Source organism: Miniopterus schreibersii (genome assembly GCF_964146895.1).
Source record: "Miniopterus schreibersii genome assembly, chromosome: 6".
NCBI lineage: Eukaryota > Metazoa > Chordata > Mammalia > Chiroptera > Miniopteridae > Miniopterus > Miniopterus schreibersii.
Window position 1 is genome coordinate 8511102 of NC_138107.1, and position 27380 is coordinate 8538481.

General features: G+C 41.6%; 1 protein-coding gene across 5 annotated transcripts in view; it reads left to right on the forward strand.

The window, feature by feature from the left end:
• The first annotated feature begins 6888 nt into the window (after nt 1-6888).
• LOC308558314 (bombesin receptor-activated protein C6orf89 homolog) overlaps nt 6889-27380 on the forward strand; it is a 31908-nt gene continuing 11416 nt past the window's right edge. Inside the window, exons 1-4 of one of the 5 annotated variants that reach the window (XM_081139882.1) lie at nt 6889-7088; nt 12134-12225; nt 17945-18152; nt 18605-18818. In XM_081139882.1, coding sequence (XP_080996008.1) covers nt 17964-18152; nt 18605-18818 — 403 coding nt within the window. In that variant the 5' untranslated portion in view covers nt 6889-7088; nt 12134-12225; nt 17945-17963. Of the gene's footprint in view, nt 7769-12133; nt 12226-17944; nt 18153-18604; nt 18819-27380 lie in introns of all 5 variants that reach the window. The other 4 variants (XM_081139883.1, XM_081139881.1, XM_081139885.1 and 1 more) reach the window with 4 other exon arrangements.

Genomic DNA, 27380 nt, shown 5'->3' on the forward strand with positions numbered 1-27380 from the left:
ACCGCGCCACTCTCCGGGCGCTCTGATTGGTTCGTTTAGGCGTGGAAGGCGGGAACAACCAGCAAACATGCACTCCGATTGGAGCTCTGTCCAAACTTTAAATTCCAAGAATTTCCTAAGTCCCACGGTAAGCCGGGGACCGGAAGGAGAGGAATAGAGGTGGGAGAAGCCCGGGACTAAGGCTCTGTCCCATTTACACAGCACTCGCACTGTATTATCTCACCTACTCAAAGTAGATGTTGCTATTCTCATTTTTCAGATCTGAAAACTGAGACTCAGCAGTTAGATGACTTGTTTGTAGACAGACAGCAAATCCGAGCCTCCACACTAAAGGCCGAGAGCCTGGGGAGAGAGGGAAGGGCCTGGAAGAAAGTGAGAGACAGGGAAAGGGAGAGACAGCGGAATGAAGATCAAAGGGATCAGGGCTAGAGCAAGGCCTAGAGTGACCTGCTGGGATAGCCGGTCGCCTAAGGTTGTTAGGGGGATTCACTCGGGGTCAAAGATGGAGAAGCAAGGTAGAGGCACTTCAAGGAAGTTTGAATGGAGGACAAGAAAGAAATGGGGTAAATAAACCTACACAGTAAATGCTACGCGCACCACTTAATAATGATAGCTAAATGAATGCTTGCTTTGTGCCAGGCGTGGAGCTAAGCACGATTGTTTACGTTCACATTGTTAAAATCCAACACAGAGGGAGACCAGACTTGCAAACTCCCTGAGCAGACAAACCAGGTTGGCCATTCAAGCAAAACTTAGGCCAGTTCTTGTTAATGCTTCTGAAAATTATACACAGAACTTAAACTGTTCCCCAGAATCGATGTGAGCTAACCACTTTTCACCCATTCTCTATCACTAGGAAAACTCTAATTTTACTACTTATCTCTGGAGAATAAACGCCATTGCCTCCTCACTACGTAAGCTGCTTTATAACAACACGTCTCTAAGCCTCATTTGTATTCAGTCTGAATGCTCCCAGTTTGCAAAATGCTTTGTTTTGTGTGTGTGTGCAATAAATTTTTGCTAATTATTATTTCAGTGATCCAGTGATTTTACTTCCACTATTTCTGAACTTTTGACAACACTTAATCTTCAAAACGCCATGAGGTAGATATTACTATTCCCTTTTTACTTTGAGGAAACAGATTAATAACTTGCTCAAAGTACCACAGCTGTGAGCCTGTGCTCTAACCACAGTTTAATCCTAGTTTCCTTAATTGTCAAGTGGGCATAAGATAATGCAGGTCTTAAACATCAAACTAGTCAGCAAGCTCTGTGAAAGAGGAACTAGGCCTGCTGCATCTCTGTGCCCTCCTCACAGAGAACTGAGCATAGGTTGCTCAGGTTTCAATGAATGAATAATAGACATAAAACCATATTTTAGCCCTGATTGGTGTGACTTAGTTGGTTGGGCATTTCCTGTGCACTAAAAAGCTCCTGATTGGATTCCTGGTCAGGGCAGTGCTGGGTTGCAGGCTCCATCCCCAGCATGGGGCATGCAGGAGGCAGCCAATCAAATCGATGTTTCTCTTTCTCCCTCTCCCTTCCTCTCTCTCTAAAAATCAATAAAAATATTTTTTTCAAAACCAAAACAATGTTTTAAACCGATGAGTGCTCTGCTAATGTAAGGTATAATTAAATTTACATCTCCAGAGGTCTTGTGTTAATGCCCTTTGTGACCCTTGAACTGGAAGGAAAAGTCTTTATTATTGATCCATAATGTGTGTTATTGTTTGAGTTGCCTTTTTCTGGACCTTTTGTACTTTCTTACTATGTATTTTGGGAGGCTTAGGGCACAGTGAGGATGCTTTGGGGTTTTATGCAAGAATAAGACAGTGTCTTGCTGTCTCATTACAAAATCCTTCCTCTAGAGGCTCAATATTTGTTGATCTTTTTGTCCCCTAGAGAACATTGGGTATCAGTGACTTCAGGAAGGAGTTGACAAAGAGGCCTGGATTCCTTTCCTGAGTTATAACTAATAGTTCACATTAAGTTAGAGTAGCTTGTATTTATTTCATTTATTCTGTTTCTGAGCTTACTGCATCTTCTGAATAAATGTTCTTTATTTTAAAAAATTATAAATTTTATACAGAAGCATCATTTTTCAGGCTGGAAACCTTAAGATTATCCTTTCTCTCTGATTTCTCTAAGGGACATATCATCAGGTGTTGGGAGTCGGTGACATGTCTGGACATGGTCCACATCACCTGAGGGCTGGAGTTAAGGACTTGACCCTCGCCACAAGTTCCCATGAGGAGGCTTGCTATCCGAGATAAGGAAATACCAAGGTCTGGGCTCATGCAGGAGGCAGGATATTTACTCTGAAAGAGTGTTTATGCAGCCTTGAAGGAACTACTTTACATCACGCTCACCTCATTACCAATTGTTTGTCACTTACTATATAATAAAGGCATTGAAGCCATTTGGGGCTGCTCCTCGCCAGAGGACAGTCCTCCTGATCCCATAACTTTGTTTGTCTCTTTCATTCCCACCACTCAAACTCAGGTTTGTTCGTTTCTCAGGCTGGTTCCTGACAATCAGGACCTGTCAATTCTTTTTCCAAAGGTCCCCAAATTGTATCCCTTCCCACTCCCACTTCTGTTTCAGACCTTTAACAACAAGGTTATTTCAGAAGCCCCCTGGCTGGGTTCCCTGACTCTGGATTTCCCCCACTAAACCGTCCTACGCACACACAGCAGCCAAAGCCTTCCTCTGAAATGTCACTTTGCCTATTAAAGTCTCATACCACTTGTCCTGGGCTTGAAAGCCCTTCACCATTGGCCCCCCTCACTGACTTCTCCAGCCTGATTTCCTACTATTTTATCCATGACTTAAATGTGCCACCACATTCCCACTCCCAGGCCTTTGCCCAGGCTGTTCTCTTTCCTTGCAATGCTTCCCAAACCTTGCCCATGCCTTTGTCCCAACTCCTTCAGAAACCTCTCTACTCCTCCTGTCTACAGTATACTCTTCTCCCCTTCTCTCTTCTTGGCCTTTCATTCTGTGCTGCCTTCCATTGTTGTCTAACTGCCTGTGTCAGATTCTCTTTTCTCCAAGTAGAATGTTAAGAGCCCATGTTAAGGCCCATGTCCTAGTTCACTTCAGTTCAGCACTCACACAGGGCCTGTTCTAGGCTATAACCTGAGCGGAGGGAATCTCCAATTGCTGAGCAGAGCCAAGGCACCAACCCACAAACAAGCAATTCTGTTACACAGGGTGCTATTACCTGGGAACCTTGTCAAGGGTTTTTCTAAATCTCAACAGAGAGAAGCCAACACTAAAGAAGTGAGATTTATCCATCATTTCCCCCCTTATTCTCTCCCCCTAACCAGTTCCTCCTCCCATGCCTCCAATCACTACTGTCTTAGTCACCAGACATCTTTGACTCCTCACACTCCCTCAGCTACATCCCCACACACATTACAGGTTTCCAATCACTTTCACACTCATGATCTTTTCTCAGTCTACATTGACCAGGTTCTAGAGCAGAAGCTCTGAGTGACTGACAGAAGGAAGCGGTCAGCTTCAGACCCACCAGCATTTACTGTGTCCCAGGACCCAAGCCTTTCCCCTACTATCTTCTTCGGAGCCCTTTCTACTACCTGGCAGTCTTTCTGATCTGTTTTACCTGGGAAATGTTTCTTCAGTGGATTCTCATTCCTTTTACCTAGACCATCAAGGTTGTTTTTCCCTTGAACTTTCCAAGTTAATTTTTCGTTTTCCAAGATAGCCTTCATCCTGCACTGGATGAAGATGTCCATAGCAGAGCTCTGAGCATGTCACACCCTTGGTCAAAAACCTTCAGTGCTTCCCACTGCCCACACATTAAAGTCCTAGCACTCCAGGCCTTCCTGGCTATGCCAACGTGATCTTTAAAGATTGGTTTTTCTTCTATAAGTAGTCTTGCCTCAGCCAGATTGACATTCCAGGCTCCCAAAACGTGCTCATGTCTTCCCTCCTGAATCTTCTCACTCCTATACCTTGTGCCTGAGATGTTCATTCTCAGGCTCCAATGTCTGAATCCTTAAGGCAATCTCCAAACTCACTTTGTCCCTAAATCTTTTCCTGGCACACCTACCAACCACTAGGCACTGGGGAAGATAGACATGAGTCACACGCACTGTCCTCAGCCCCAAAGGAACCCATATTCTAGGAGAGACAGACAAACACATGGCTACAGGAGAGTGGAGTGAGGGCTGTAATAAGGAAGCACATGTGCTTCCTGAGCTTGAGCTCTTCCAGAGCTGGCTTTGGGTAGTCAGAGATTTCTCTGGGAGTGGTAACCTGAGCTGAGATCTGGAAAATGTTGAAGCCAGGAGAGGTTTCTTTGAAGATCTGGAGCAAGAAAAAGAGCTTGGGAAGTCAGAGATTGTTTCTCAGGCTGTCCTGGAGCTGAGTAGGATCTTGAACTTGATTCTGAGGGCAATAGGGATCCGTGAAATGACAGAATCAGATTTGTACATTGGAAGTGTCACTCAGGCTGTGGTATGGAGAGTGACAAGAAGGGCCAGAAAGACGTGGGATTTTTAGGACATCTGGACTCTCCAGAGCACATTTTTTCAAGTAAAAATTTAAATTGAAGCATAATATACATCCAGAAAAGTAGAGATACTAAGTGTGACAGTTTAATGATTACAAAATAAACCCACCTGTGTAACCACCATCAAATCAAGAAAAAAATGTTTCTAGCTCCACAGAAGTACCTCCATCAATCAGTGACCTGCCCCACTCCCTAAAGGTAACTAACCACTTCCTGACTTCTAAATTCATAGATTAGTTTTCCTTGGTTTTGAAATTTATATAAATGGAGTTGTAAGGTATTTTTATGTCTGGCTTCTTTTATTTAACATGTTAGTGAGGTATATCCATGTTGCTGTATGTAGTGGCTATTGTTTCATTTTTCAGTGCTGTGTAGTATTCTGTTGCATGAATATACTACAACGTATTTATTCTGTTGCTAATGGGCATTTGGGATGTTTCCATATTGTGGCTGTTACAAATAACGAATCTGTTAATATTCTTTTAAAATTTTCATTTATTGGTTGATTTTAGAGAGAGAGGAAGGGAGAGAGAGAAATACTGATTTGTTGTTCCACTTATTTATGCATTCATTGGTTGACTCCTGTATGAGCCCTGACCAGGGACCAAACCTGAAACCTTGGCATATGGGAATGACACTCTTAACAACTGAGCTACCCAGCCAGGGCTAATATTCTTGTATGCATCTTCATGCACTTGTACATTAATTTTTGGGGGGTATATCTAGAGTTGGAATTGCTGGGTAATAGGTTACGTTTATATTATAATTTAGTAGTTTAACACCAGGTTGTTTTCCAAGGTAGCTGTAGTAATTTACATTCCTACCAGCAGTGTGTGAATTGCTGTTGCTCTGCTTCCTTGCCAACACTTAGTGTTGCCAGTCTTTTTCATTTAAGCAATTCTGGAGCCTGAAATCACTTGCCTAACCACTAATGATTAATGAAGTTGAATACCTTTTCATATGTGTATTTGCCATTTAGATATCCTCTTTTGTGATATATTTTTGTGTTCAAATCTTCTGCCCATTTTTCTATTTGGCTGTTTATTTGTGGAGTTCTTTATATATCTTGGGCACAAGCTCTTTGTTGGTTTCTTTTACTCTACAGCTTGTCTTTTCATTCTCTTCATTGTGTCTTTTGATGATCAGAGGTTTCTAATTTTAATGTAGTCCAACATGTCAATTTTATCTCTTACAGAACATCTCAGTTCTGACTAGCCACATTTCAGGTTTTCAACAGTCACTTGCATGGTGACAATATTGGACAGAACAGCTTTAAAGTTTTATTGTTTTTCTCATATAGACCTACAATGCACGTAGAATTTATTTTGCGATATGATGTGAAGTGGGAGTCAAGTTTCATTTTTCCTATAGGATATACAGCTGACTCGGCACCATTTATTGAAAGTGTTATCCTTTCCTCACTCCTCTCATACCTCTTCGTCATAAAGCAGGTGTCTATATATGAGTGGTTTTCTGGTTTTGGTTTCTCTGTTCTGTTTCATTGGTTTGCCTTTTTCTGCATCAATATCACATTGCCTTTGTAGCTGTAGCTTTATTAGTCTGAACCCAGCAGCATTTTGCTTGCAGATCTCTTGCAGAAAGCAGTTAAGATCTTTGGCACTAAAGACAGGGCAAGATAAGGAGCCTGGCTTTAAATCCTGACCTCACCACTCTCTACATATGTAATCTCAGCAAGTTAACCTTTCCATAAACCTCAGCTTGGTTGGTATAAGGATAAACGTGGGCTATTTATGTCATAGTGTTGCCGAGGCGGTTTCACAAATATAAAGTGGCACAGAGTAATGTCTGGCACAGAGTAAGCTCTCAAATATAGTTGAGCCCTGGCAGGTGTGGCTCAGCTGGCTGGAGTCACCCCACACAGCAGGCGGCGGTCCGGGCACAGACCCAGGTTGCCAGTGGGTCGCGGGTTTGATTCCCGGTCAGGGCCTGTGCTGAAGGCAACCCATTGATGTTCCTCCCATGGATCTTTCTCTCTCTCTCTTCCTCTCTCTAAAATCAATTTTAAAAAATGGAGCGGGCCGTGTGTAAATCTGAGTTACCTGTTTGCTTGTCTCTGTTTTAGTCAAGGAGCTCCAGAGGTAAGGGCCTGCTTTCCATTTATTATCCCTCCCACACCCACCCCTCAATTCCGATCTCGCTGCCTGGCGGGCAGGAGGGGGCTCAATAAATGCCTGTTGAATGCTCACTTCAGGTACTTACTCGGCGTTAACGCAGGCGAGAGAAGACCCCGGCAAGGACCGAGGAGCTTTGAGGTGGGAGAAGCAGCTGACCACCAGGGGGCGCAAGGATCCGTGCTCTCCAGATCTCGCGAGAGAACCCGCGTGCGCCCCGACTTCCCGCGGTATGTTTTCCGCCGAGCGCGCCGCTGGAACTAGAGCTGCTCTTGGGTTGAGCCTGCGTGCGGCACGCCTGTAGCGTGGGAGTCGCTTCCGGGTTGCGCGCCGGAAGCAGGAAGTTGTGGGCTTCTCATTCTCGCCGGGCAGCTGCTGTCCGCGAGGCGGGAGGAGGCCGAGGGGCGCGGGCCCCGCATGTGAGTGACTGGGGCCCGAGGCCGGGAGGGGGAGGTCGCTCCGTGACAGTATCGCCGCCCTGCTCGACTGTGACATCCTCGCGCAGCCTCTCCCCTGCCGCTACAGCCACCTCTTCTTGCCTCTCCGCTGACCCCTTTTTTGAGCCTCTGGAGTTTTGCAGACTGACAGCGCCGCAGGCAGCTCCTCCGGGCTCGACTCCCTTAAGACATGTCCGCTACTTCCCTTGGTTTTCCCGGGGAGAGCGAGCGGGGTCGCCCCGGCTTGAACTTGTTTCCCAGGCGTCATCGCTGTGTCCAGAACATGAGGGGTGTTAGCGAAGTTTAGGTGTCACTGCCCTTTGACAGGTGGCGAATTTTTCTGTATATCGAGGTTGGCTCCTCAGCCCCCCTCTGAAACGTCTTTCTAGTTGTTAAAGAGGAAAATTTTTTTTGAGTGTGGAGTTGGTAGGTGATAAACATGGCATCTCGGATTTCAGGAAGAAATGTAACTTGGTTCATTGGCCTGAAAAAATGAGCTGTTTGTAATCGCCTTTCGTCTAGGGAAATTCGCCTCCTTCGTGTTCCGTAGTATTTGAAGGCCGGCAACCCTACAAGCCGCACTTTTTCTGGAATACCACGTAGCGTTCGTATTCGCGAATATGTATCTTCCATCTTCACCTTAGAGTAGAGACTACTCTGAGGTATTATTATGACTTTATCTGGTTGCTCATTTGGTTGTCCCCATGGTGAAATCTTCCATGACCATCTCTCCCTTAGTGAATTTGAGTTTGAGTTATCACAATTTCCCTCTAAGGAACAACATGCCTTAACCTAAATTCAACTTTAAAATTGCCGGGGCTATAATATCAAATATAAAGTATTATTTTTCCTCCCATCTTCTAAGTTCTCCTAGCTGAGCTAATAATCAGATAAACAGGAGAAAGTAAAAACTTCAATATGTGTGCACAGGGAATTCACACAAGCATGAAACTCCCAAAGACAGTGAGGCACAATTGGTGTATTTCTGGACAAAGGAGGGGGAGAGGAATCTTAGATTTCAAAAGTAAGAATGAGTGATTTGCAGGTAATTGAGGAAAGAGGGCAGCGTAAGTGGCAGGTAAATTTTTGCCAAAACAACCCAGAAAATGATGGAGTCTTCCCGAAGCAAGTTTTCCCACCTGAATCTCTTAGGGCAGAAAAGCCTGGGAGGATCAGAGGTGCTTTGAAGTCTTTTCTTGATAACCAACTTAAAATATTCCAAAAGGCAGCTTTAGGGTGGCAAAACTTGGTCTCCTTCACTACATGGAAGTTTTCACGAAAGTTCTCTTAGTCCAACTTGCTTAGCCAGAGGCCCTGTTTGCCCCTTTCTGCTTTGGACCAAAACAGTGTTCAAGACCCAGTTTGAATCCCTGTTCCTCCACAGCTACTTTATAGCACCTGCACACGGAAACCTTCACTACACTAATGTGTTGTGTGTGTTTTTTTAAAGAATAGTTTATTGATTTTTTAGAGAGGAAGAGTGAAGAGAGAAACATCGATGTGAGAATGCAGCATTGGTGGCTGCCTCCTGCAGGCCCCCTACTGGGAATCGAACCAGCAATATTTTGGTGCACAGGACAACACCCAGCCAACTGAGCCACACCAGCCAGGGCTAATGTATTTATTTATTTTTTAAGTAGAAGAATAAGTAAAATGCATAAACCATTAGTTACATTAAATTAGTTTGGGAACAGAATGATCACTTTAGGTCCTTTCTATAAATTTCTTCCACAGACACTGATGAGGGTCCACATCTCTTAGTTGAATTTGCATGTCTGTTGTTAGTTTCTTGTGTTGTTACTGTCTCTTTTTATCTCTGCCTTCAGAAAACAATTTAATGTGAGAGGAAGACAAGAAAATAGATGTAATACAAAGTGATAGAGTTGTGTTTAAGGTTTAAAGTTTAGAAGGTTTAAAAATCAGGGTTGGAAGAGAGTTTGATCATTAGAGGAAGCACTGGGGGCTAGGCTTTGTAGGCAGAGGGCATCCTGTGTACAGAAGCAAGAAGATTTGCAACGTGTTGTCAGTGAAGAATGTGAGGAGGGAATGGGAAATGAGACTAAACAGGGAGGCAGTGACCAGATCATAAAGGGCCATGCTAAGTAACTGGGACTTCTTCTTATAACAGTATTTAATTTGGATATTGGGACAGATGTTTTACATCCATCATTTTTTAATCCCTTAACATTGTTGGATAGACAAGCTTATCCCCATTTTATAAATGAAAACTCTGGGGCTTAGAGAGGTTAAATGTTGTCTCCTGGCCACACAGTACATGGAGCATCTAGTATTTCATTCAGCTTTTTCCAACTCCAGCGCCTGTATTCTTAACCACTGTGCTGAACTGTTCCCTACAGGGCATGGGGGAATCTAGGAAGGAGCTTTAAATAGATGAGTAATGTGAGCCAGTTTTGTTTCAGCTAACAAAACTTGTGGGGAGGGTCAAGGATGGATCAGTAAAGAGGTGAGCCAAAAATGTAGAGATTAAATACATCTTTGTGATGGTCCGTGGGAGAGATGTTTCGGGCCTTAACTGCCATTAGTGTAGACCTACAGAGGAGGTGACGAATGTGAGGACTATGCAGGAGGCGGGGTTGAGGATCTGGTGATTGGTTCATTGGTGGGGATGAGAAAGGAGGAGGAGGTTTTAAATGTGGAGACCTGGTGTTTCCATTAATTAAGAAAAGGAATGTAGTAGGAGAAATCAGTTGCAGGGGAAAAATAATAAGTCAGTTATGGACACTTTACATGTAGGGGGCTATAGGAAATTTGGGTCTTGAGTTTGGGAGAGAGTTCTAGGCTGGAGAAGAGATTTGGGACTCACTAATAGCTGGCTGTTAAAGCCATGGAGGGAATGAGAAGGTCAAGGACAACTGCGATGAGCAGCAGCATTCAGGGACGTAGACTCTGGGAAGAGAACCAGAGAATTATGCCAAGGTTTAAGAGCACTCGATGGAGAGATAACGGGTAGCCAACGCAGCTGCTGCGGAGAGGTCAGGTAAGTTGATAACTGAAAAAACGTCCTTTGGACTTGGCATGTAGAAAGCCATTGGTGACCTTAGTGAAAGCGGTACCAGTGGCATGAGGGGGGACAGAAATATGATTTCAACAGGTTAATAAGTGAATGGAGACCTGAGAAATAGAAAGATGAAGTGATGGCGTTTTTTTAAAGAAATTATTTATTTATTTTAGGAGCATGCATTGGAATCTAGAGAGGAAGGATTATTATCTCTTAAATAGTAGAAGCTGAAAAAAGTGAGGATAGAACGCAGGTAGAGATAAGTTTAAAAATATGGGGACTCCTGCTTTAAATATGTCAATGTCATAAAAGAAAGAAAAAAAGCCAGAATCTGTTCTAGGTTTAAGCAGATCAAAGAGACACAGCAGCGAACTGATGTGTGACACATTGGTTGGCTCCAAGATTTCTAAAAGGCAGTGTGGCTTCTTGGGAGGGGGTGCAGTTAGGGAAATTTGACTATAGACTGGATTAGGTAATATTAGAGAGTTACTAATTTTAATAGATATGGTAATGATGCCTAATGCTCTATATAATAATGTCCTTATTTTTAGGACATGCGTGCTGAAACATTTAGAAGTGATCTTGTGATGTGTCGCAACTGACTTTCAAATGTTCTGGTAAAAACAGAGACAGACAGAAAGCAAATACGGCCAAGTGTTAACAATCGGTGGATCTCAGGATGTACAGATGTTCATTGTAGTCATTCACTTTCTGGAGGCTTGAAACATTCAGCGTAAAAAGTTGGGAGAAGAATTTTGGAGGAGGCATAGTCTCGGAGAGTGAAGCCAGTACCAGACTCTGCGAATCTCATTGGACAGAGGTGGCCAGAGAGGGACCCTTAGATTCAAGCGATAAGAATGTGAAAAAGTAGATTCCTTCAGTTGTAAATGCTAAGTACTTATTGCAGTTTTAAATTGCTACTCTTTTAAGTTATGTTTTATCAATTATTTTTTCTTTAAATATGTTTGTTCTTTCTGAGTGGTTTTTGTTACAATCCAAAGATGACATTTTCCCCCTGTAGCATAACATATCTTTAACCGACGTGAATCACTGGACAAAATATAATGGAATATATTCATAACACCAAAGAATGGATTAGTATACTACATAGCTAGCATAATAGTAAAGAACCTAGTAGGGAAAAAACAAAGTTTAATATTACTTTGGATATTGCTCCCATTGTTGAAGATTGGGACATATTTAGATGGGCTTTTGAAATTTTATTTCTCAACTATAGCATTTCCCCTTTTGTGTGTTAACTAGATGAATCAGTATTGCCTCTTAGGATTGCCTACCTGGCTTATCTGTTTAGTTTGGCAAGTGACAACCTCCAGGCTGATGCCACGTCAGTATTTAGGATGTAGTTGTATCATTAGAGGAATTAATTCTATATTAAACAGGGCAAGTCTGACATCTTAACTGTTTTCTGTTTTAAACAAACAGGTTTATTGGTAAGTTCCATCAGAGTCATTCTGTTATGCCTCTGTCCTGTTTTTTCCTAGACTGAGACCCAGAAGGAATTGTGGAGAACCTTTCACCAGAGCTGTCAGTTTCTTCCTCCTATTCTTGGAGTTCTCCTTCAGAAGTGGACAGCCCTTGGCTAACCTCCCCCAGGCTTCTCTTGAAAGCAGGATTTCGCAACCTCAGCACTCTTTTAACATTGCTTGAGCAGGGCAATTCCTTGTTGTGGGGTCTGTCCTGTGCATTGTAGGATGTTTAGTCTATACCCACTAGATGCTAGTAGTATCCCCTCAGTTTTGACAATGAAAAATATCCTCAGATATCACCAAATGTGCCCTGAGGAGCAGAATCAACCCTAGTTGAGAGCTATTTTAAAGCAGTGTCTTCTAGTTGAGGGTGTGCCTCTGGTCAGCAGGGAAGAGGTTTGAAAACTTCTGCTCCTGGGACCCTGTCTCAGAGGTTCTGACAATTCAGCATATCCATGGTGTGCATGCATGATACTTTGATTTTTGTAATGCTGCTAGTGATCCTGCCTGTGTCCTTGCAGGTATAAGGCATTGTTAAGAGTCAAAGTCACTCTTTGGAACTTCCCTCTGCGGCAAAGCTCGTTTCTGCCAGAGTCGGACCTTCTTTCTGGAGGTAAAGGGATTGCCGTCAGGCTTCAGCTGATTTCACTCAGTTCCCTCATACTTGATGCTTAGCCATGACTTTGTGTTTGATTTTTTTTGAAGGGATATGATTTTATTTTTGTACAAACTCTTGTGTCTGAAGGCTGACTTTCACTAGATCGCAGGGAGGGGGCTGCTCTGGTGGTATGAAACCCTGACCTAAAGGGACAAGATTTTTGTTATTTAACATCGTATCCACTAGATGCCAGTAGTACCCCTCAAGTGTGACAATCAAAAATGTCTCCAGACTTTCCAAAAGTTCCCCTGGGAGCAGAATTGCACCTAGTTGAGACACTGACCCAACGGAAGGCAATAGGAAGACTTACTATATCAAGATCCCCAAGTCTCTTAGACATTCCACTAAATTGCGAGTAACTACCATTCTAGTAACTCGGGAACTGCTAGAATATCAGGGAAGAAGGATGTACAGCTGGCAGAAGTATTTTCAGGATCTTAATATCATTGTATACTTGATTTAAACAAAAAGAAACTGTTGCTTTTGCAATTTAAACTGGGAGTTTAATGGTACTTTTATGGGTATCAAAAGTGGGCAGAGGTTTACAAAAGTTGTAAAACAGTCATCAAAAATGATGATAGTTGGTCCTGCCTTCAGCCTCACCGCACTCTGTCCCCTTCATGGTTCTCCTAAGGGTACACCAATATGATGCTCTCTTATGCCTGGGGGATGCCTACATGTGCCCCACCTCCCAACACTTTAAAAAGTTTTACTGGATTTTTTTCTGTAATTCCCTCTGCTCTCTTTTCTGGTCCTCTTCTGGGCTTTAATGGATTTCGACTAGGTACTGTTGAATAATTTATTGTAGTGTGCTTAAATGAACATTATTCTTGCTTGCTTAGAATATCTGTGTTAATTAAATAGGAAAAAATCTATCTCTGGGATCACTAGTCACTAAACCAAGATGTGAAAAATACTATAATACATTATTGCTCTATTTTTCCAGGAATCATTGTAGTTGATCACTTTCCAGTTCTCAGCCACTCAGTTGTGATAATCAAGGGACACGGTGTTGTGGTTTTGGAGCTGCCAGGTCAGAATAGGAGAATACTTGCTAAGGGAGGCAGCATGTATAAAGGTTAAAAGCACCAATCCTGAGGTCACACTTGGGTTCACATCCTGGCAAGTAATGAAACCTCTCGGAGCCTTAGTTTCAACATCTGTGAGATGGGATTAATCACACCTTGCTTATGAGATTGCTATGATGAGTCACTGAGATAATGTTCCTAGAGTGCTTAGCACAGTGCCTGGCACATAGGGTGGCAAAACTGGAAATGGTAATACACGAATGCAATTGGACATAAATCTTTAGTTTCTGATGAATTGAATTTGTCCTACTTCCTGAAGTGTTCATACACTCTTAAAATTTTATAGCTAGAGGAAACTTTAAAAACCTTCTGGTTCAACCCTCTTCTTTTTTGGTTGAGGAAATAAGCCAAATAACTTAGCAGACTCATGACAATGTAGTATAATAAATGCCAAAACGGGTAAGTTCAAATTCTAGAAATATAAATTTTAAAAACATCTTTATTGAGGTGTAATTTATATACCGTAAAATTCACCTACTTAAAATGCACAATTTATTGGTTTTCAGTATATCACAAAGTTGTGCAACCATTACAACAATTTAAGTTTAGAACATTTCTATCACTCTAGAAAGAAACCCTGTATCTGCTAACAGTCATTTCCCATTCCTCCCACCCCCTCTTCTAGACAACCACTAATTAACCTATTTTTTGTCTCTATAGATTTGCTTATTTTTCACTTTTCATATAAATACAGTCATATAATATGTGGTCTTTTATGATGGCTTCTTTCACTTAACATAATGTCAAGATTTATCTATGCTGTAGCATGTGTCAGGACTTCACTCCTTTTTACTCTTCAACACTGTTTCATTGTGTGGATATACCACACTTTATCCATTCATTCAGCAGTTCATAGACATTTGGATTGCTTCCATTTTTTATCTGCTTGAACATTCATGTGTAAGTTTTTGTGTGAATATATTTTAAATCCTCTTGGGGTCATATTTAAAAGTGAAATTGCTGAGTCATTTGGTAACTCTGTATTTAAATTTTTGAGGAGCTGCCAAACTGTTCTTGAGAGCATCTGGACCATTTTACATTCCCAGCTGTATATAAGGGTTCCAGTTGCTCACCATCTTTGCCAACACTTGTTATTATCTGACTTTTTAATGTAGTCATCCCAATAGATGGGGACTGGTATCTTATTGTGGTTTTGGTTTGTATTTCCCTGATGGCTAATGATGCTGAACGTCTTTCATGAGTTTATTGACCATTTTTATATCTTTGGAGAAATGGCTGTTCAAATCCTTTGTTCATTTTCTAATTGGGTTATTTGTCTTTTTATTGTAAGAATTCTTTATGTACCTGAATATAGTCCTTTATCAGATAAATGATTTGCAAATGTTTTTCCCCATTCTGTGGGTTGTTGTTTCACTTTTTTGATAGTATCATTTGCGGCACAAAAATTGTTAATTTTTTTTTTTAATATGTCTTCATTGATTTCAGAGAGAGGAAGGGAGAGGGAGAGAGAGAGATAGAAACATCAATGATGAGTCATTGATCAGCTGCCTCCTGCACAACCCCCACTGGAGATTGAGCCCGCAGCCTGGGCACGTGCCCTGACGGAGAATCAAACTGCAATCTCCTGGATCATAGGTCAATACTCAACTGCTGAGCCACACCAGCCACGCAAAAAAATTGTTAATTTTGACATAGTCAATTTATCTTTCTTTTGCTGCTCGTGCTTTTGATGCCATATCTAAGAAACCATTATTTAATCCAGTGTCAAGAATATTTTCCTCTGTTTTCTTCTAAGAATATTATAGTTAAATTTAGGCCTTTGATCCATTTTGAGTAAATTTTTGTGTAAGGTAGAAGGAAGGGTCCAACTTTATTCTTTTGCATGTTGATATCCAGTTGTCCCAGCACCGTTTGTTGAAAATACACATTTTTAAAAATATATATGTTTTTGTTGATTTTAGAGAGAGAGGGAGAGAGAGAGAGAGAGAGAGAAACATCAGTGCGAAAGAGAATTATTTATCAGTTGCCTCCCATATGCACTTGGACCAGGGACTGAACCCCCAACCTGAGCATGTGCCATGACTGGGAATCGAACCAACGACCTTTCAGTGCACAAATGACACTCAACCTCCAGGGCAAAAATACACATTTTTAAATTGAGTTTACACCATGCTTTTATCTAAACCTTGAAATTGTGGTCTATATGGCCTTAAAAAAACACACTTTGAGCAAGAGCAGAGAGTTTGGGGAAAGAATGTATGCCCTTTAGTATGTGGGGTTCCTCCTTCCCTCTCCTAGTTCCTCAAAGTCTAGATGACTTGGCATTAGACGTCTGAGTCTGATTTAATTGATCTGGATTGGGGCCCTGGTACAAACATTCATTAAAAGCTCTCTAGGTGACTCTGATGTGCAGGCCTGTGTCAGACTAGTGAGCTAGTTTTATAGCCACAAAAGGAACCAAACAGGAGTCATTAGGAGGTGCTTCTGAAAGAGAGATATACTGAGATGCTTTGGCTTGTGGCATTTCAGGCCTCCTTGTCTCTGCTGGACCTATATGACTGTTGTCCTCTGCTCTACAGGTGGCTTCACCTTGTTACTGAACAATAGAGTTGTACCCTGTCAGTGGTTTTTGGGATTAGAAGCACTTTGGAGATGGAGTATGTGAAATAAGAGGACGTTCTGCAAAAGGTCCTTTTTTCAAAAAAAAAAGAAAGAAGATCAATCCCAAGCACTGGTTTTCCTTTTATAAATGAAGAAAAAAGTATTAATGTTCTGTAACAAAAGCACTTTTTTAAAAGAACAAATTTTTTGTTGTTGTTAATCCTCACCTGAGGATATTTTTTCCATTGCTTTGCTTTTCAGAGAGAGTGGGGGAGGGGGCCTTCGATGTGAGAGAGACATGAACTGGTTGAATCCCTCACGCCTCCCCCCATCAAAGGTGGGGAGAAAACCCTCAACCCTTCTGTGCTTGGCCTAATGCTCTAACCACTAAGCCACACCAGTCAGAGCTGAAAGATCTAATTTTATTTTACAAATGATACAGAGAGAATTCTACTTGCCATTTTACCTTTGATTCTATCAATAGCCACCGTGAAACAATTTGTCTTTAAAATAACTATGAGAACAAATTGGATCTTGAAATTAGTTATAGATCTTAGGTCTTTTAAGTATGTAAAATACAAATGAAATGGCCTTCATTGTCTAACATTGTATTTGCTGAAAGGCATGAGAACTGCAGCCTGCAAGGTCTGAAGAGCTCCCATGCCATGGTTTTTGTGTTGCCTAAAATCCTTGCTCTGCCAGGAACAAAGCGAGTCAGCATGTTCTTGTCAGTAAATCTTGTCTTCAGTGATCCGTTCTTCATCTTGTGTTTCTAAAAGGTCTGATAAGCAGAACATTTTGAGAGGGTTAGTGGCAGGCCAGCCAAAGAGTGAAAGAGCCCAGCGGGCATGGCTCAGCAGCTGAGCTTCGGCCTAGGATCCAGGCAATCAGGGTTCCATTCCTGGTCAGGGCACATGCTCGGGTTGTGGGCTCGATCCCCTCGATCCCCAGTCGGGGGCGTGCAGGAGGCAGCCGATCAATGAGTCTTATCATTGATGTTTCTATCTGTCTCTCCCTCTCCTTTCCTCTCTCTGAAATCAATAAAGATATATTTAAAAAAAAAAAAGAGTGAAAGAGACAGAATTGTTAGTCTGTTTTTGCCTGAGGGCCAGCTAACAAAAGACCATCCATATTACTTCCATTGCCTATTGGAACTTCAGAGTAGTTTCTAGGTGGCTGCACCTATTATTTTTACCAGGCAACCCTGACAGTCCAGGAGCCTCTGCTTGTTGCTTTCGGATTGCTGCCACAGCCAGTCTACAGCAGTGAACTCTTCTTTATGTGGACTCTGCCACTATCCCAGAGCTGGCCCGCTTCACCCTCTCCCACCCCTCTCTCCATAGTTAATGTAAATTTCTGTCAGACCACCTCTGTCTTCTTCCTTTCCCCTGCTTGATGGATGAAAACAAATGCTTGCAAAACTCTAGGACAGTGGGCATGTTGTCCCTTCTACCTCACCTTGCTGCTGGGAGTTTAAATGCCATGCCCCAAGACCGTCTTTTTGGCTGGCATTTTTGTCTCAATAAAACTTACTTCCAAAAAGACTTTTAGCCTTGCAAGTTAAATATTTTTGTTTCACAGGTCTGACTGGTATAAATGGAAAGAGATAATTGACCAACAACATTCTCCATATTCCATTTCTTTTTATTTTAGTAAATTACCAGTAGCAGATCTTTGGTGATAGGTTTCAGAAATCATTTTGGATGGCACTGGTGTTCAAAGTCCCATGAGGAATTTATTGTGCTCTAGACCAGTGCCCCTCAAAGTGTTTGGGACCTTGTGCTTGACTGTAAACTGTTTGTTACTAACCTACACTGGCCACACTTGAAAACTTTGTGTAACAGCTTGACATTGTCTCACATAATCGTTGTGTTTTACAAAAGTATTGCCCTGCAGTGGATGGGGAAAAGCACAAAACTGGTTCTTCCCCACAGACGGCCAAGAAGCACTTTTCTAAAGCAACTAGCTTTGAGGAGGGAGAACTTTAAAGAAACCGTCTTTCTTTTTACATTTCTTTCTCTCAGGGATTTTGCATTGGAAGACATGGATCTAGCTGCCAATGAGATCAGCATTTATGACAAACTTGCAGAGACTGTTGATTTGGTGAGACAGACGGGCCATCAGTGTGGCATGTCAGAGAAGGCAATTGAAAAATTTATCAGACAGCTCCTGGAAAAGAATGAACCCCAGAGGGGGCCACCCCAGTATCCTCTCCTTCTAGCTCTGTATAAGGTAAAAATGTCTTCTGACTTGGCAAAACTTAGACGGAGCACAAATTCTTCAGCTTGCTCCCCAAATACTTCTATGACTGATTCCACCATTGAACCTTGGTTTTTCTATGAATAAGTTGGCCTGCAGTCTTATTACCATGTGTTCCTAGGAAATTTGACTATTTTGTTAACTGTCCTAGGTAAAAGCTGTGTATTTATATTTAAACTGTATTTGTGTGTTTTTTTAATGGTGGACGTACCCACCCACGCACCCCCACCCACCCCTGGTATTGCAGTACTCATGGTTCTCAAACGTCAAATGCTTTCAGAAGTGAATATAAATGGCTTGTTGATGAAAATGGATTCGTTCTTAAAGCACATTGGAAATTGTAGACGAGGCCTGTTATTTTCTTGGCATTAAAGTATTTTGTTTGCTGGGACAATTACTAATTATTTTTCCGTCTTTCCTTGTAGGTCCTCGCAGCCCTGGGATTAATCTTGCTCACTGCCTACTTTGTGATTCAACCTTTCAGCCCATTACAGCCTGAACCAGTGCTTTCTGGAGCTCACACCTGGCGCTCACTCATCCATCACATCCGGCTGATGTCCTTGCCCATTACCAAGAAGTATATGCCAGAAAATAAGGGAGTTCCTCTGCATGGGGGTGATGAAGACAGATCCTTTCCAGGTAGATGCTGCATTTACTACTTGTGAGATACAGGCTTCTTGACAATATATGATGGGAAAGGAAATAACATTTATTGACATCTAATGAGATACTTTTCCTATGTTGTCTCATTTAATTCAATCCCCAGTAAAACTCTCTGGGATAGGTTTTATTTTCCCCATTTTGCAGATTGAGAAACTAAGGCTTAGAGAGGTTAAAAAACTTTCCCAAAAAACACATCTGATGGAGCCAAATTCAAACCCTAATTCCAAAACACATGTCATGTTTTTATTCATAGTAAGGATTTGAATGTATCTTTTCTACCTTTTTCTCTCCTGTGATCCCAATCCATAAGAGATATTTTAAGAAATAGCTATTGATTTATTGAAAGCATCACTTCAGCTTGCTTTTAACCAGGTCCTCTAACAGTCCTCAGCCTGTTGAGCTAGGTTTTTGTCTAAGTATCTCTCGCTCTTTCAATTGGGTCTTTTCTCTCTGTCTCACGGTGCACTTATTTAGTGCTACTAAGTACAGTTTTGCCAAATATTGAATTTAAGAAACATTTAAACTTGGTAACAGTGCATTAGTGGCAGCATAGGAATTCCTAGTCTAATAGACCGTTTGAGGAGTTTCCTTTGAGAATAGTGAAATGTGGTGAGACTTGCAGTTTACTTTTTGAGAAAGACTAGGAGGATATTATTTGGGGATTTTTACTTTTTTTGGTGGTGTTAATTTTATTTGCCCATAGGAAGGAATGTGTAAATTAATATCACAAATGGATTATAGAACTTGTGTAACCATGTTCTGAAACCTTCAGAATGCAGCATAACTGTTTAGGAAGTATGTTTTCTCTTCAGTATTGTCTTCAGAAAAAATTTATTAGTTGAATCTAAGCTTTATGATCATAATGCCAGTCCTTTTTTTTTTTTTAATCCTCAGCCAAGGATATGTTTTTTTAATCGATTTGAGAGAGAGAGGAAGGGGAAAAGAGAGAGAGAGAGAGAAACATTGATCAGTTGCCTCCCATACACACCCCAAGCAGGGATCGAACCTGCAACCTGTATATGTGCCCTGACCTGGAATTGAACTCACAGCCCTTTGGTGCACACAACGACTCTCTGGCCAGCTGAGCCACACCGGCCAGGGCAATAATCATAATGCCAGCCTTTAAGCAAAGACCTAATCGGTCATAAAAATCATCACTCGGCTTAGATCTCCTTTGAAAACTTTTGTTACACACTTGAGAAAATCATGGAGAGATTTCCAAAATTATATCAAAATCAGAGGAAGAGAATGTCATAAATCAAAAACCCAGCCTCGTGTGCGTGTGTGTATGTGTTTTAAATTAGCTCATATGCTTAGAGTTTTAAATTCCAAATATAACTTTCTATATTTTATTAGGAAGGTTGTTTTTGAAAAGTCATCAACAAAGCTAAAAAAAATGAAGTTTCTAACTCTTATCAGGAAGATCCAGAGAAACTCGTCCGTCAGGCCAGGCTGTGCTGTTCCTCAGACACCCTGCTCCTTTGCTGTCTTCCCCTCACCGCCTCCTGAAAGGCATCCTCTGCTCGGTGGCATGAGATGAAGTCAGTGGTTTTTAGGACCAGAGTGATGGCAGTTTCTTTCTTTCTTTCTGTCCTGTAAAGTAAATCAACATAGACTGTTGAGTTAGGAAATAATAGTCAATGGACAGTGATTGCTCATTTTCTAAATTGGAGTTTAAAAATTCAAAAAAATTTTAGCATCTTGTCAACAAGCCTGATTTTTTGGTCCGCTCCAAATAAATATTTTGCCCTGCAGATGGAAATAAAATGAGTCCTTGGAGCTCAGTTGTAAAAAGAGATCATTGGAAGGGTGTGGTTTTAGCTCTTAAATGTTGTTGATTCTGTTCAAGGGCTGCTTTTGCTTGTAATGTGGATATTGACGCACCATAGTTTCCTATGTGTGATGATTCTGGGAAGCTGTAGACATGTAAAGCTAACAGCGTTTGCATAGCATTTGGAAGAAAACTTAATGGTATGATGTAAGGGATACATAGAAATATATTGGGGAGAATTAATTTAAGCAGGATAGAAAAGTAAAAAAGTTAAATTGTCGTTCATAATGTCATGGTACCAAAAAATAATGGCCTTTCAGTTTGAATTACTTAGCAGTATCTTTAAAGCAAATGTAGAGGGAGGATGCTGTGGAAAGCCCAGGAGTGTATAGTTTCCTTAAGGGCTGGCCTGTCTAGCTCCCCCAGGGTCATCTGATGTCCCCTGTGGATGATGGAGGACAGCAGGAGCTGTGGGATGTACCAGAGGCACCACCAGCAGAGGTAGTAGGTTTCCTCCTGACCACTGGTAGTTTTTCCCTTTGACTCCACCCAGGGAACAGAAGGCATCAGAAATGAGGTTCTTTTTCTAGGTTTCAGCCTTGGGCAGGAAACCCTGTGCCTAAATCCTTTAAGCAGCAGGAAGTGACTCTGTAGTGAGCCATGTCAACATCCCTTGTTGCAGCAGGAAATAAACAAGCTGACACTTAGTGCCTACCAGATGCCAGACCCTGTTCAAAGGGCTTTCCATATATTAGCTCATGTTTACAATATCTCTATGAAGTAGGTTGTGGTTTTATGCCTATTTCGCAGATGAAGACCCAGAGGTACAGTGAGATTAGGTCACTTGCTCAATGTCCTAAGGCTGGTTAAGTAATGGAACCACGATTTGAATGCAGGCAGCCACCGTCAGAGTTTGAGCCCTTGCCCTCTGACATGAGGAGTTTGCAGCTACACAGTACCTGAGAGTAAGAGCTCAGTTTGATTTGGGAGCTCTACACTCTCCCCCCGCTCCCCACCCTCAGGTCACCAGATGCTTTCTTTCTCAGCTCCCTAGTCCCTGAAGAAGAGGTTCTTTCCCACCGGTACTAGCCAAAGATAAGCAGTCCTCCAAGCTATTGGTCCTTTAGAATTTTCCTGAACTAGTCTTGTCCTAGGCATTCAGCCCAGCTCATCATAGGTAGTGTGTGACTTATTGTTTGACCTAATCTTTTCACTTACCCACAGTTTTCCCTTCACATCCTTAGTGCCCTCCCCCCCTTATACCTTTATGTCCGCTTTGACCCTGCCAGCAGCCATCCTCTTGGCTTTCACCCTTCCATGGAATCACTGAGTCCTAGAGCTAAAAAGGGACTTTTTAGGAACCGACCTAGTACATCTTCCCATCTTATAGAGAACATTGAGGCCAGAAGTTACGTGCTTAACCAGCTAAAAGTGGCAAACTTAGCACTTGAACCATAGTTTTTTGACTCCACTGTAGCATTCTTTTCCTCACAGCACACTTACTGCCGCTGTCTCCGCCCAGCAACACCAGATTCCAGTATGTCAGGCTCGGTTATTTTGTTTATTTTGTGCACTTACGATTTTTAACTATAGCTCCCATTTATACTGAGGAGGCCTGGGGTCGTTCTTACGTACAAGGAGAAGCAGCCTCTCTGTGTCTGTGCCACACGGCTGGAACTCTGTGCATCCAGGGACTCGCAAGGGAAACTTGAAACATCCAGGAGCACAGGAATAGCAGATCCTGCATTGACTTAGAACTGAGACCTAATCACACTTGGAGCCCAGGCCAGTGCCCATAGATGAAATGCTTGGGCCTCAGGCAATGCCTTACTCTTTTATTTTCAAATAAAAGAACATGGCATTTCTTGAGGTGATGCCACTCTGTCGAGCATTACTGTATGTCAGGCACTGTGCCGTGTATTTTCTGTCTTCACAACAGTCACATAGGGTAGTTATCATTTCTATGTTCGTTTCAGCGATGAGGAAACTGATGTGCCAATGGGATTGAGTAACTCACTTAAAGTCTCACATGTAGAGACATTTTTATACAAGGAGAATTCATGAAAGTAGATGAGCTCTGTGGTTTAGAATGGCTCACATGTGTTGCTTTCGGAAGGCAAGGCTATCGGCAAGATGATTTCTTGGGTTCCTTCCATCCCTACCGTGATGAAAATGGCTCTGGGTGTGCTGCCCCTCATGCAAGGGACCTGGCCAAGGGCGCCTCCACCACCAGGACTTCATCCCCGCCTCATGCCCAGGATTCTAGAAGAGGTGCTAAGGAAAACAAGCTGCTGGAGAGGAGCCTAATTAAATACTGAGCACGCCCAGTGAAAGTCACAGAAACTTTGTCGTGGGCTTTGCAGGCTTTTCTTGGCTACATTTGTAATATAAGAAATCTAGAAGTTATATTTATTTAATCTTTATTTTGAGGTTTTTTCAAATTCAGACTGCTCATTTGATTTTTCTCCCCATGGACTTAATCCTATTGTGAAAGCTTCTGAGAAGTCATGGTTTCATTCATTCATTCATTCATTCATTCATTCAATGAATGTGTATTGAGATCCCACTGTGTGCCAGGCACTGTTCTCAGCAGAGCATGAACAAAACAGTCCCCCTGCTCTTGTAGAGCTAGTCTTGGCTCTGTGCCTGTCTTCCCTGTCCTTTTTACCCAGAGAGAGTTTTTGTCCTGGAAAGAAATCTTTTTTTTTTTTTCCTTCCACTTTTCTCCAGGTTAATAATCAGTGTAAAAGGACTCTCTCTGCTCAGAATTCCAGGGCATGTTATGGTTGCCCATGTTATGGTTGCCAGCCTAAGTGCATTTATTTTATAAACAGCTCTCAGGCACCAGGAAACCTGACCGGCCTTGGCCACTACTTTTCTGCAGATTGCCCAACTTGCAGAGAAGGCTGGGAGGTTACTGTTTCTGCCTCTCTTAACTTTTAGGCCATATTTTATCTCAGAGACTGTTTTGATATGTTAGACTGAAATGATTCCAACTCATGGTGTGAATTTGGAATACAGGTCATGTGTTTTATTGAACTCTTATGTGGACACTTCACTCATCTGTCAACCTTTTTAAAAAATATAAAATAGTATATGGAGGATGTATCTGGAGTAAAGAAGCCTTGGAAAGTAAAAGGCAGTTGCTATCCAGCTTCCACTGGCCTTGAAGAGCGGGTAGAAATGGGAGGGCTGGCGAGAAGTGAGAGACAGTGTGGCAGGTAGTGAAGCAGAGCGGTGGCCTGGGCTGGCACGGATGGTCTGCTGTGTGCTGTTGCTGTTTTCCAGGGTGGGACTTGCTCACTCTGTGGTATGATGGGCTTCAGCCAGTTGTAGAGAGATCAGATAAAACCTTTTCAGGTAGATGGAGGCCAAGTTGTAGTCTGGGCACTTCTCCCTTTGCTGTTGGGGGTCTATGTCAAGGGGAGGAATGAGCCCCAACTGTCCCCAGCACCTAGACACTTCACTGCCTGGCCATTCCTCGGTCCCCTACCACCTAATATAAGCACATTCTTTATCCACCTTGGTGTTCTCAAGGTTGCAGACCCATCGAAAGTAGCTCTTCTTCTTTAAAAAAAAAATTTTTTTTTAATTTATTTGAGAGAGAGAGAGAAACATCGATTTGCTGCTCCCCTTATTTATGCATTCATTAGTTGATTCTTGTATGTGCCCTGATCGGAGATGGAATCTGTGTATGGGGACGACACTCTAACCAACAGAGCTACTGGGCCAGGGAAGTAGCTCCTCCTCTTGAAGTTTGGGCTCCCCTAGTTCAGACGGATGGCATAAGCTGCCCCATTCCAGTGATCCATTCTCCTCATCACTTCCCCTCTTCCTTCGCCGGCTGCCAGGCTGGCCACAGTTCTCTGCTCTTGCCTTCTGATCTGACTGAGCTCTATGTTTCAAAGTTGATACTCTCAGCTTAAGTTTTCATAGTCTCCAAAGACATTTTTATTTGGAAAATACATAAAACACATAGAAAGACAATAAAGAGGTGTAAGATTTTTATTTTCAAAAATATACTTTTAATAAAGTATAATTTCTTACCTCTACCCCTTTAGCTCCTCCACTCAAGCAACCACTGGTAATAATTTGATATACATCCTTGATTTTTTCCATGCTGTACAGATAGATACACCTAATATATATAAATATAAAATACTTTTGGGTTCACATGCACAGAAAAAGGCTTATGTACCTATTTTTGTGTAGACACGTTACATTAGTTTCTATACTAATTTCTAAATGTTAAATTAGTTTATTGCCATAACAAAGTACCTCAGGCTGGGTGGTTAAAACAACAGAAATTCATTATCTCTCAGTTCTGAAGGCTGGAAGTGCAAAAGCAAGGAGTGAGTAGAGCTATGCTCCCTCTTGAAGGTAAGAATCTTTCTTTGCCTTTTTTAGCATCTGGTGGTTGCCAGCAACCCTTGGCATTCCTCAGTGTGGTAGCATAGCTCCAGTCTCTGCCTCTTCCCTCTGTGCGTGATCTGTGTGTCCTCGCTTCTTATAAGGACACCATTTAGATTGAATTTAGGGCCCACCCTACTTTGGTATGGCCTCATCTTAATTAATTACATCTGCAAAGACCCTACTTCCAAATGTGGTTACATTCTTAGGTTCTAGAAGGACATGAGTTTTGGGGGGACACTGTTCAACCCAGTTTACACATCTTTTGGATTTTATATTATTTTATTCTGTGAATATTCCACAATTAAACAGTTTTTAGTTGTTTTTGCTACTATAAAAAATGCACTTGGGACGTTCATATAGACCTATCTTTATACACATGCACTATTGTTGCTGTAAGAGAGATTCTTGGAGCAGAATGGCTGAATCACAGGGCATGCACAGTTTAAACTTTAATAAATACTAACTACCAAACTGTCTTCAGAAACTAGCATGTGTTGATCATCAACACTGAATATTGTCATTGTTTTGCCAGTTAGAAAACTGAAGAATGGTATCTCATTTTAAGTGCATTTCTTTGATTATTAGTGGTGTTGGATGTCTTTTCATATGTTTTATAGGTCATTTATATTTATTTTATTTTTCTGTAGATTATGTGTTTGTATTATTTGCCCATTTAAAATTTTTTTTATCAAATAGGAGTTCATTATGTATTCACAATATTAATTCTTCACCTTTTATATGCAAATACTGATTAGATCTGTTCATTTTTTTCTATATGGCATCTTGGCATCTTGGTTTATATCTTGTATAAGAAGCCCCTTTGGCTCCCAAAATTGTAAAAATCATCTTATATTTTCCTCTATTTTATTCTTTTTTAAATTTTGTTTTCTCCATTTATATCTTTAACTTATCTAGAATTTATTTCAGTGTATAGTGAAAAGTAGGGATTAAACTTCATTTTCTTCCAAATAGATAGCCATTGGTCCCAATATAACTTACTGAATCCATTCTTTCTTCAGTGAATTAAGATTGACCTTATATGAATTAAATATTCTGGATCTCTTGCCACATTCTTTATTCTTTTTTATTAAGCTTTTTGTCTGTTCCATTATAAGAATATACAGTCAGTTCTCATTATGTGCTGTAGTTATGTTCTGTAAAATCCCTGCAGACACTGAATTAGTGAATATTAACCTATTGCCCCCAGGGGAAACAGAGGCAGGTTCCTGAGAGCCTCTGGCCACATCATCATGAACTGATCAATACATGACCTTGTTTTATGTATGTTTCTGTTTAAAAGACACCTCATTTTATAGTGTTGATTCATTAACATTGAGCTCAGTCAACAGCTCTTGAAACTTGTGCCTGAACAAAGTTTATCTGACACATGTATTTTCTCTCTAAGGCACATCACAGCCTGTACTTGGGGTCACTAGACAGTACTTCAGCACTTGGCTTGGGAGACTTTTTTTTTTTAATTATTTCAAACTGTTTTTAAGAGCAGTTTTAGGTTCACAGCAAAATTGAGCAGAAGGTACAGAGAGTACCCCTATACCTCCTCTCCCCACAAATGCACAGCCTCCCTTGGGGGCCATTTTAAACAGCAGAATCACCGACAAAAATGCAGAAAATGTGGCACTAAGACACATTTGTTTATAGTGGGAGCCGTGAAACAGAAAGGCAGAGTGAGGTCTGGTCCCACCTCGGCTGGGATTGCTACTCTGCACATGTGTGGATGACCCTCAAGCACTGGAGTATCCCTTGGGTTACAGATACATTTTAGGGAGTAGGCAATAGGAATCTGAGTACTGAGTACTGACTAATACATTAATTAGAGTAGCTTTATAGAATGCTACCATATTTTACATCTGGTAAAGCCACTCCCTCATAATTTTTTCTTTTTCAAGAATTTATTCCCTACAACTCTTATGATTCAATAATAGAAAGACAAATAATCCAATAAAAAATGGGCAGAAGATTTGAATAGACATTTCTTAACTAATATTCGTGTGAGGAGATGCTCAGCATCAGTAGCCATCATGGAAATGCAAACCAAAACCACAGTGAGAAGGCACTGCATACCCACGAGGATGGCTGTAATAAAAAGATAGACAATAAGTGTTGGCAGGGGTGTGGAGGAATTGGAACCCTCATCCATTCCTGATGGGAATGTAACATAGCACAGCTGCTTTGGAACACAGTTTGGCAGTTCCTCAAAAAGTTAAACACAGAGTTAGCAAATGACCTAGTAATTCCACTCCTAGGTATGTACACAAGAGAACTGAAAACATATGCCCACCCAAAACCTTGCACGCAGATGTTCACAGGAGCATTATTCATAATAGCCCCAAAGT